At 38.5% G+C, this 11663-nt stretch overlaps 2 protein-coding genes across 3 annotated transcripts; both read right to left on the bottom strand.

Annotated features, from left to right (window-relative positions):
* Positions 1-452: 452 nt before the first annotated feature.
* si:dkey-21e13.3 (uncharacterized protein LOC100150043 homolog) lies at positions 453-6239 on the bottom strand. The gene is made up of 5 exons (XM_058793666.1): positions 5801-6239; positions 5624-5728; positions 4042-4164; positions 3672-3797; positions 453-937 (listed from the first exon to the last, which is right to left on the bottom strand). The coding sequence occupies exons 1-5, from the start codon at positions 5844-5846 to the stop codon at positions 462-464; spliced, it is 876 nt and encodes a 291-aa protein (XP_058649649.1). The 5' UTR covers positions 5847-6239; the 3' UTR covers positions 453-461.
* Positions 6240-7234: 995 nt separating this feature from the next.
* On the bottom strand, positions 7235-11357 carry si:ch73-127m5.2 (uncharacterized protein LOC561202 homolog). 2 transcript variants are annotated; one of them, XM_058793665.1, is made up of 5 exons: positions 11201-11353; positions 9438-9507; positions 8814-9357; positions 8337-8466; positions 7235-8245 (listed from the first exon to the last, which is right to left on the bottom strand). In XM_058793665.1, the coding sequence occupies exons 3-5, from the start codon at positions 9250-9252 to the stop codon at positions 7831-7833; spliced, it is 984 nt and encodes a 327-aa protein (XP_058649648.1). In that variant the 5' UTR covers positions 9253-9357; positions 9438-9507; positions 11201-11353; the 3' UTR covers positions 7235-7830. The 2 variants fall into 2 exon arrangements, with proteins under 2 accessions (XP_058649648.1, XP_058649647.1); XM_058793664.1 differs by having other exon boundaries at positions 8814-9507; positions 11201-11357.
* Between the last annotated feature and the right edge of the window lie 306 nt (positions 11358-11663).

The raw sequence follows: 11663 nt of genomic DNA, 5'->3' as shown, positions 1-11663 counted from the left end.
CTGTTAATCTATTTCCCTTGGTGCATTTTGCAACACGGTTGCATATTGTGACCTGGGTGCGTGTAGCTGCTCTGACCCTGAACACTGGGTCTGGATAATCCACTACTGTAAGGCCTCTTATGGACTAATCACAGAGTTCAGAAAGGCTAGCAGATTGTAGCTCGGTGTCCACCTGTTCTCATGTTCCATGTACAGCCAGTGTAGATCAGTAGGACTTAAACTGCCTGGACACAACATGTCTTGTGACCTGGCTTGTGATTTTGGCTCACGATTGGTACCCTCGTGTTCAGGCGTGACGTCTGGGCAATAAGAAACTGAGAGCAGTTATATTCTATGTTTGTGATTTCAGATCCATTCTTTATTACGAATGGCTGAAATGAGCTCCTTAAATTTCGGGACGTGGTTTACACCAGAGATCACCGGTTTAGGCCACCTCAGTCCAAAAGCACTACGATGAAGCCTCACAAAAGGGTATGAAGCACTGCTGCCCTCAGATTCCTGTTTCTCGGTATGTTCTTCACTGAGCATTTGATAACTTTATACAATTTGGGGCAGCTACCCAGGTGGGCAAAGTTCGGTAAGCGGTGTCCAGTCTGGTGGCCGTTTTTTGCGCCCCACAGCATTGTGGAGCACCTTTGAAGCACTTCTACTGCCACAGAGTACTGGCCGTTAGTCCACTGTTTCAGCCTGACCACCGTCACAGCCGAAGAGAAGCCGAAAGAGTACCGTGAGGTGCCACGGAAAACCCGCTCGCCCTCGCCGAAATACGCCCCTTCCTCCCAGGAGAGCATGGTGCCATCTTCTTCGCCCATGTCGGCCAGGTTACAAAGTGCCAGAAGGCAAGAGCTCAGCAGTGCCTCGTTCTCACCGTACTGGAGAAGAACCGACACCAGTCGTGGGACAGCTCCGAGCCTCAGGAATCGCTCCTGCTGCAAGTCTGGCAAGAAAATAATCTCTTAAATCCCAAAGTCAAAGGTCAGCATCAAGATACAGATTGCTAGACTCTAATTAGCTTCCAATTTTTCCTAAAAATCTGTGATTTATCAGAGGGATACTGGACCCAAAAATGAAAATTCTGGCATCATCCCTCATTTGGAAGAATAAAAACAACATTGAAACCTCTTTAACGTTGTTGGATAGACTAAAAAAAAACAAAACACTGATGACAGAATTTTCAATTTTGGGTAAAGTATCCCTTTAAAAATCTATGCTTGTGTTATCTCTCTTGTTTGCTGAAATGGATATGGTAATTTCACTCAAAATCCTGCCATTAAATATTTTACAGTTAAATATTATCTGGCAATGTTCACACACAGCTTTTGCGCACTCCACTTCTCGTGAACGCTGCCTGTTCCAGCAAAATCACAATACTGAAAGCATCCAAATACACTATTGTTGCCAATGACAAACTGATGCATTCTCGAAAAGCTTTTAGTTAAAGCTGCAGTCTGTAACTTTTTTCGGTTAAAAATGATCTGAAACCAATATTTGAGCAAGTACATAACCAGCCAGTGTTCAAAACTATCACCTTACTTTAGCCCGATTCACAACGGTTAGCTTATAATAATGTTTTCTCATTTAAGTGGTACGGGTAGGTTTCCGCGGGAAATTCGAGCATGGCACTGCGTCATTACATCACGTCTGTAAACATAAAGAAGTTGTACCGGCTACTAGGCTATCACATGTGAGGATCCTGCAGGTGACAGATCGTTTAGCCTTTTCTCACAGCAGCTAGAATAATTAAATGTATCGTTTTGATGGTGGATTGTAATCCAGAAAGGATTATTTGTTTATGAAACACATGTGAATGAAATTAAATTATATTTCAGTTTTAAATGTGCTTCTGATTACAGATAGCCTGGGATTACACAAGATTTGTATTTTAAAGACAACCAGTTCGAAGGGAGCATAGTTTGCTTTTTGGGTTAAAAGAATTTCTTTATATGAAATTCGAATGGTATGACAATTGGATTAGACTGTACAGAAATTGAAATCTACATGCTAATACACACTATACTCATTGTCACGCAATGCTAATGTTGTTAATATTAATAATTTGAGAATAAAGTATAACAATAATAATAATTTGCACGGTTAGATGTGATATGAGCTAACTGATCGTTAGATTTAATCACCATTGGTAGCGCGATTTATGGTAATGCTTTTTTCCACAGTTGGTCAGAACAAATGTGGCAGACTTGTTACTTGTTCAGATGGCAATATACGGTGAAAATTCTTATTTGGGGTCATATATTCCAAGACGTAGGCTAGAATCTGTGATTGCTAAGTACAGTATCCACACCGGTGCGGTGACTGACAGACTGACACACATACTCCTCAAAACATTAGATTCATCCGCGCTGGAGCCGTGGCAGAGCACAACCCCACGCAAGGAAGATAATTTCCCACAGAGCTGCAATTCCAGGTTTTCAAACAGAGATGGCGACAAAGAGGCAAAACTTACGGACTGCAGCTTTAAGAAATTGTAACTATTTTCTGAAACTACACATCTGAGTCTCAGATTCAGATTCAAAATGCCTCTGAAACAGATCAATTCAAATCAACTGCAGTTTAATACCTTTGTTATGGTAAATACGGTGCTACAAATGTTATTAAAGGGGTCATATCATGCTATTTTAAAGATAATTATTTTGTGTATTTGGTGTAACAGAATATGTTGACATGCTTTAATGTTCAAAAAACTCCTCTGATTGGCCAACTGACCCAGTGCATTGTGATTGGCCGAACACCACAAGCACGCGTCGGAAATGTAACGCCCCATACCATAATCGCGAGCTTGAGCTTTCAAGTTAATTTGATCAGGTCAAGCCCGAAAGAGGAACAGAGTCGCATGACAGACACAGTGATGATGCTTGTATGTATTTGCAGTACACAAGCCGCGGTTAAGACAATTTCTGACAGGCTGTACACTCCGCTGTGATGTGACCCTGTTCCCCTCACACACTCACACACAATGCGCAAAACTCCGCATTTGAACAGTCAATAGCAAATACTTGAATACTTAATAACAAACCATACTTACAGTCGCTGATTTCATAGCAAAGTCGGAATTGACCCTTTTTTTTTTTTTAGAAACATCCTTCGCGCACAGCCAGCCTTGTACTCTACTAGGTTCATGAAAGTGTCTTCAATAAAATGCGTTGCACAAATTTGAACCTTTGGGTTGCGCTGTTGTGTTGTGAACAAATCTTAACCAATGATTCCTAACTACATCTACTTTAGGAAGGCCAAATAAAGTGCTTTTGCTTTCGCATAGAAACACACAGCGTCTCCCTGACATGGCTGCATCAACACTACTGCGGTTACTGAAACCACGCCTTCTTTCCTCACGTGAACATTTGGGCGGCATTACGCAAATTTCCATATCGTGACGTAGACATGTGGGGGCGTGTTTGAATGAGCCGTTTTAGGGGGGCGTGGATGAGTCTTAACTTTTATAAAGAATATCTCTTTGCACAATCTCATCTATGCACAAACAGCTTGTAACACTCCAAAGAGAAAGGAACACTTGAAATCACATCATATGACCCCTTTAAAAAAATCTGAGTCTTACTCAATGACATACTAAAGTATGACTAATGCCTCTCACATCAGTACCGCCATTAAGACCTGTGGTTAGAAGAACAGGGCAAAAGTTCAGGTTCACTCACTGCTGTCATAGCAAATCCTGGCGATGGCCTGGCTAACGTGAAGGAGAAGGTCCTGGTCTTGGCTGAGCAGTAAGGTCACAAGGGCAGATACAATGCCTGTCTCAAAGCATTGCTCTCTCACAGGAGCTAAAGAAAGATGGAATTATAGAATCAATAATCAGTCAATACTCTATCAAGCTCCTATTATTTGAAAAATTTGCAGTTTATCCAGTGCAACCTCTTAGAAAAACAATCCCACAAGCAACCTGAGGTAGGTCTTGTTTATGGATCATTTCTGGAGTTCAACCTTTCGAATACAGCCCAGCCCATATTCTTAACAACAAGGCTACACCAACAAACACATGCATTATATTTGTATACATTGTCTTACCATCTCTGGCCAGTTCAGCTACCAGTCTGGCAGTGTGAGTAGTGAGCGTGCTCTTTCTTCTTAAAATCTGAGCCAGAACAGGTAGAATCCCACTTTCTACCACTTGCTCTGATATGCCTTTCTCTAGGACAGGAAAAACACATTACACAAAGCTTGGGGTCAGTAATATGTATGAATGTTTTTGAAAGAAGTGTCTTATGCTCTTCTAAGTCTGCATTTATTTGATACAAAATACAGTAAAACAATAATATTATTAATTGTAATATGATTACAATTAATAACCATTCTCTACTTTAATATTTTTAAAATATTTTTTCAGCACATAAACTTTCCAATATGCTGAAAGAAAATGTAATTTCTTGTTAGGAAAACATTATTTCTTATTATGTTGCAAACAGGTGTGCTGCTAAATATTTATGTGGAAACTGTGACATTTTTCTAGGATTCATTGATGAATACAAACTTTACTTTTTGTAAAATTATAAATGTCTTTACTCTGTTTTTTGATCAATTTAATGTGTCCTTAGAGAATAAAATTATCAATTTGAATTGTACCGACCTCAAATTTTTCAACGGTTATGAATTTATACCCCAACCCTCTGAAAGTACAACAAATTGGATAAATTGTGTACATCAAGCTTGACCATTCTTATCCAGTTGTCCTCAGAGATCATATGTACAGATTAACAAATGATGTTTCCACAAACAACAGAGGTCGCTCACAGCTGGCCACCTGGTTGCTTGTGTACAAAGGAGCAGTCTGGCTAATCGTTCCTGTCACTCAATGCCTCTCACAGAGACAAATGCGGATTAGAGCGTCTCTGTTTTCAAATCCACAGGAGTTGCATATCCTTCTCACAGCTATGCTTGTTGATGTATTAACTATGGTTTCTCACCTGTGCTCGGATGATTTGTGATATGTAGGGGATAACACAGTCACTCGTTCATTATCGCAAAATAAACCCCTCAGGGTCTTGTATCATTTCAGCACATAATCAGACTGTACATTATCCTGCTTTTTACACATCAAGCATTGATTTAAATTTTTATTATTTGACTAAGTTATTGCAAAGTGGAACAAGAGACAAAACCAGCATAGCTATGAAAGAAACCATTTGCTTAGGATGATAGCAAATATTACTATTTGGAGTTCTTTACGCAAAAATATTCAACCTTAGAGTGTTGCAGCTGACCAGGCAAAATCAAGTTTTCCAGAGAGACACACAATAACTTATGATAGTAGCCTCCGTCAGGTCTAGCCAAAGTGTTATAGCAATACGCACTAAGCAGCTTTCAGAACTCACTCTGGCACATTCTGCATCTAACTAGCTGAAACAAGCTCATACCAATTGACGACGGTTTCAGTTTACTTTAAAGAAGCTACTTTAGAAAGGCATGATATATTAAGAAATGTCACAAAATATAACATCCTGTATAATGCTCAGAGGGCCTGGTTTTTGTTACATAAGCACTCAACTAGTACTATGTATGTCTACATGAATACATGTACACTCTTGACTTCTCCAGTCCCAAACAAATCATCTAAATCTTAAATTATATAACAAAAACATGAAATACTCACTTCTTTCTATGGCAACATTGAGTACTGTGTCCAAATATGGCTTTAGTTCGTCCTCGACAAGTTCTGTGCTCACACTGATGGCCTCTATTGCAGCACTTAGTGAATCTGAGAATAGAAAATGTACATCAAAATGTACATCCTTCAGACAGTCTTTCCATTGTGGCTGTTGTTACTTACCCTTGGGCGCATTAGGTAGTGGACGACTGGCCCCCATCTTGTCCATATGTCTGTGATGACCTCTTTAGTTCTCAGCACTGTTTGTGTCCTGGTTTACCACGACAGTCTAGACTATGCTTCTGATCTAAAATCTCACACAACTCCATGTCTTGCTTTGTATCAGTATATATTTGTGCAATATTGTCCTTTTTTTGTGTCATCCACCTGTTTTCCTTCCACTCTTGTCTGGGCTGTACATACATGTATGTTTGCGAAAAACTCCTCCCTCCCTCCCTCACTCCCTCACTCACTCACTCATCACACATTTATTTTCTTCCTCTCAATCCCTGCCTCTCCACCGCCTGCTCTGATTCAGACCTACACTAATGCACTCCAAATCCTGTCTTATGAAAGCCTCACAGTGGACAGGACACCTGTAGGTGACAATGTGAACTGCAGAAAGCCCACATCAAACGTCTCCTAGAGGGCAGAAGAGAGAGATGAACAACAAACTGACAAACAATATCATTGGCTCAGCTACAAATCTGACTCCATGGTGAGGATTTTCTCTGCGCCAGGGATTCAGAAAAGCTGCTTTGTGGGGAAATCTTTTGTGAAAATACAAAAGATTACAAAGCAGTTGAAGTGAGCATAATTGAAAACAAACCAATTAGCTATTATTGATATTTGAGAGGGTGTATAAAACATATTAATTATAACAGTAACTACATGTTATTAAATAATTGTGCAAATGTTGCCACCACAATGCTAATATGATGTTATGTGGCTGCAAAGCTGTTCTTAATTGTTATGAACATATTGTTACATGTTACTTACTGGATCATATAAAAAAGTGTCTCTATGAGGTTCTGGATTGTACCCCTCATTCCATATTTTGTAGTTTGATGCCCACATAAAAAACACCCACATAGTTTCAGATATCTCTGGCTCATAGTGCAAATGTGACCCTGGACCACAAAACCAGTCTTTAAATTGCTGGGGAATATTTGTAGCAATTGCCAAAAATACATTGTATGGGTCAAAATTATTAATTTTTCTTTTATGCCAAAAATCATTAGGACATTAAGTAAAGATCATATTCCATGAAGATATTTTGTCAATTTCCTACTGTAAATATATAAAAACTTAATTTTTGAATAGTAATATGCATTGCTAAAAACTTCCTTTGGAAAACTTTAAAGGCGATTTTCTCAATATTTTAATTTTTTTGCACCCTTAGATTCCAAATTTTCAAATAGTTGTATCTTAGCCAAATATTGTCCTATCCTAACAAACCATACATCAATGGAAACCTTATTTAGAAAAATTGACACTTATGACTGGTTTTGTGGTCCAGGGTCACAAATAATGTGAGATATGGGTTACTTAGGGTTAAGGGTTTGTTTAAATCCCTAACCCTAATTATATGCAAATTGTTATAAATATACAAATTGCTTAAAAAAGGTAATGCTTTTAATACAAGCGTATGATGAGCAATCTGCAAAACTCACTGAGTACAGGCTACAGTCGTTCACATACACTACATATCAGACACAAACAGAAAAAGGAAATAAATAGTCCAAAAAAAATCAAACAATGTCCAAGAGTAGATATGTTCATTCTCAAACTAGAGTTTGTAAGATTAAGTACAACAGAATCAAAGAACTCTTCAAAGATAAATTTCTAAAATGAGACTAACAGAAACTGATATTGTGACCATTTTATGAGAATACAACCTAGTGCTTGAAAAAAAATTGCTTGCATGCTACTTTAATAGCATACATTGTCTGTGTACATTTGTTCTTTGCCACACATGGCAAAACAAAAGGTTGAGGGCAATACATGATTGGTTTACATCAAAATATCTCTGCCAACATCCTCTCAGACGCACATTATTTTCTTGATTGACCAGATTGTGAGAAAAAACAAATTATATTCAGTCTTGAGAGAAGGAGAGAAAAGTCTAACATTTATAAAACTAAAATTTTCGATGAAAAACTTTTTGCACTCAGAATTCACAGTGTCTCTCCGCACCTTTCAGGCACGTGATGTTACGCAAGACCTGCATTAGTGGCGTTAAGTCCACTGGAAATGGTTTCGTATCCTACAGAGACTAGCGTTAACATGCTGCTCTCTATCTCTGAGGACTGTTGAACCTCAGGAACGACAGAATCCAGCCGCATCTGTTTTCCTTTCTTCCGTCCCCTTTTGCCCTTTTCTTTAGGTTTGCCGTCCTCTTCTGTGGCGGCTTTCGGCTTGCGGTTGCGTTTCCTTATCCTTCTCACTGGAGGTTCGGGTTTGGGGTCGGTGTTCCCTGAGAGGATTCGGATTTGTCGGTCGATGACGGTATCTATGATGTCGAGAGCCACTTCCATCATGCCGTTACCAAGACCATGCGTAACATTGGAGAACAAACGAGTATTCAGAGGGTCATTAAAAATCTTCCTCATCTCCTCTAGATAATTCCTGTTTAACAAACAGAGAAACAATCAAAATTACTTTTTGAATCACAGCAGAACCATTTATCATTCTTTTTACAGGCCTACTAATAATTTACCTTGTTTCAATGATTTTTGACCAGTGCTGCACTTGGTTTGTTTCAGGTAGCAACTGTTTTGCCATATTCTCATAATCTACATATTGCAGTGCAAAATCCTTCATGTCTTTGCAGAGGGCAGCTGTGTCACCTGAAAATAATGATAAGTCATGCGTTACGTAGAATTAATTTGCTTTAACCTCGTCTAAATTAATTTTTGGTTGTGTTTAAAGGGATAGTTCGCCCAAAAATTACAACGCTGTCATCATTTATTGACTCATGTTGTTTCAAACCTGTATGACTTACATATGTCTACAAAATAAATATTTTAAAGCATATTTCAACTGATTTTCCCATAAAATGACAGTCTGTGGGGTCTAAAACAACACTGATGACTTTTATTTTATGTGCAAAAAGCCACTAAAACTATATAAATACCTTTTTTATGTTCAAACAGGTTTGATTTTTCACTTTTTCAAGTATATTGTCCAGACGTACCTTCAGTTAGTTTGGAAAAGGAACTGGACACTGCTGTATTGGTGCTTGGTGACAGTCCAAAGACATTTAGAGACTCCAAGAGCGTTTTCTTACTAGCCGGACCTCGACTCACTCTTGTATAGGCAGCCAGAGATCGGAGAGACATCTTCTCAGGTGGTTCCAATCTCCTCTTTACCTCGTCGTATTGGATCTGGTACTTGCGAGCCTTTGAGCTCTTCATGTTAGGGTCCAGCAGGGAGGCTACCTCTGCAAAAGGGACCTGCAGTGAGTTCACTGCACCCTCTTGAGACGGCGCGGCACTCTGGACTTCTGATGGACCATGTGTTGATACGTGGTCTTGGGTCGGAATATGAGCCTGTGCTTCCATGTGGCCTTGCGGTGGATTCTGCAGATGTGGAGCAGGCTGGATGTGTGACTGAGTCTGGATGTGAGTTGGCATTTGGATGTGCGATGTGATCGTGTGTGGTATAGCCTGACAGGAGACTTCTTGAGGTACCACGTGCTGTGTGATGATTTGTGCGATGTTTGGAGGTTGCGGCTGCGGCTGATACATGGTTATAATGGGGTTACCGACAGAGACGTGGACCACTTCATTGTTCTGGGGAACAGCGGACATGTGCATACCTGCAGACGGATCCATCTTTTTCCCTCTCACAAGCAGAGTGATGACCAGCTTTTTAACGCAACTTTGTATCTAAAACAAAAAAAGGTATAGTTATGACAAACATAAGCAAGTTTCTCATTTTTGATGAGTTTACAAATGCTAACATTTTAAGAACATGTATTAGGAATGTAAATAGTCAATTTAGAATAGATTTTTGTTTTTAAGTCTAAAAATCTGTCTAAATTTTGACAGATTTGCAAACAATATTTGAGAGAAATAGGCCTTTATTCAGTGCCACTTGAACCAGACCAGAGCTATCACATGTTTACAATATTAGCTGCCAGAAAAAAAGTTACATTAATTTCAGTGTTTTTAAAACATTACATGTATTTAGATTGACCCACACGATTTATGTATAAATTAGTTTATTAATTAAAATACCCAATTTCTTTAATATATTCATATCCTAATGTTATTTTCCTTTTCTAAAAAGGACACTTTAAAAGACACATTTCTATCATACACACCAGTTTTCTGATAGTTTTTTTTAAACTTACAAAAAAAATAAAAAATAAATAAATAATAATAATAATAAAATAAATAAATAAAAAATCTTGAGTATACACAATGATAAAAATGAATTTAAAGATATTTTTTTTCCACTCCACAAAATTCACAAGTCTATGATTTTTTTCAACTTATGTTTCGAAACATTTTAAACTTGTGGTTTAAATACCATTAAATGTGGTATATTTGTATACTTCTTTAATTTTCGTATTTATGCAAAATTTGCATAGCATTACCATTATTTATTCCAAATAAAGACCACCACTAAATCTTGCTGTAGGAAAGGAGACCAAACAATCAGCATTTCTTATTAACTTATTGCTACATTATCTCACCTGTGACCCTGGACCACAAAACCAGTCATAAGGGTAAATTTTTTTTTTTTTTTTAATATAAAATATATATTTTTATTATAAATAAGCTTTCCATTTATGTATGGATTGTTAAGATCGGACAATATTTTGCCGAGATACAACTATTTGAAAATCTGGAATCTGAGGGTGCATAAAATCAAAATATTGAGAAAATCCCTTTAAAGTTGTCCAAATGGAGTTCTTAGAAATGCATATTACTAAACAAAAATTAAGTTTTGATATATTTATGGTAGGAAATTTACAAAGTATGTTCATGGAAGATGATCTTTACTTAATATCCTAATGACTTTTGGCATAAAAGAAAAATCGATCATTTTGACCCATACAATGAATTGTTGGCTATTGCTACAAATATACCAGTGCTACTTATGACTGGTTTTGTGGTCCAGGGTCACATATTTGTTCAAGATACAGGTGGGAACGTGAGCCAACGTGACGTTTTTGACAGCGTCACCGCGACTCGAGGCGGCTGAAGTTTGGAGCGCGTGCACGTTTACTCTCTCTGTGCATTACAACCACCCAGTAACGTTAAAAACCGGGCTGCAGCACCTGCGTTTAACAAAGAATGTGTATGTGATATAATGTTTCGTTTATTTCACATATAGAGAAGGTGTATACACATAAAACCGAGTGCAGAAGTCAGAGCCGACTTTGAGAGGAAAGATAATCTACTTGTTTTGATGAATAGTAGGACAGGCCAAAGCCACCATTATGTCTGAAACGTGATATTCCACCGTAATTATGTGCTCAAAAGCGTTCAGACCTCCGTTTCATTCGGACCGTACTGGTTACGAAAACTAACCTAGAATCAGACACAAGTTACTGACAGTATTCTTACTTACCGCTCTATGGTTAGAGTCGTATTTAAACCTTACTGATCCTAGAACAGTCCATGGCGAACCGATCGAAGGTCTCCTTCTTCACCGATCCTGTTTCGGCGGGTTGCAAATCAGCAGACGGGACTCAGACGCCATAGCTGCCGGAGCTCGAACGCTCATTGGTCAATGCCGCTGCCAATCATGTTCCCCGAAAGCGCTTATTCGGTGAGGGCTGTGTCAGTCATGTGACGTCAGAGTAAAAAGGCGGAACATCCGGAGCTTAAAATGGTAGGACGTGAACTAAGCTTCCAGGTGCCTGTCTGTTTGTCACATAGTATTATTGACAAAAAACAAGCAAAGGAATGTACTTGGTTTGGATTTGTTATATTGAAGCGATCAAATAAGATCAAGTCAAACTGTGGATTAAGCCATGTAAATGAGTTTTCATGTTAAAATAATAGGTGACCTCTTTGCACTACAGTATATT

This window comes from Onychostoma macrolepis, chromosome 12 (genome assembly GCF_012432095.1).
Source record: "Onychostoma macrolepis isolate SWU-2019 chromosome 12, ASM1243209v1, whole genome shotgun sequence".
NCBI classification, from domain to species: domain Eukaryota; kingdom Metazoa; phylum Chordata; class Actinopteri; order Cypriniformes; family Cyprinidae; genus Onychostoma; species Onychostoma macrolepis.
Note: the sequence above shows the minus strand (reverse complement) of the source record. Positions and strands in the feature narration are given on the sequence as shown.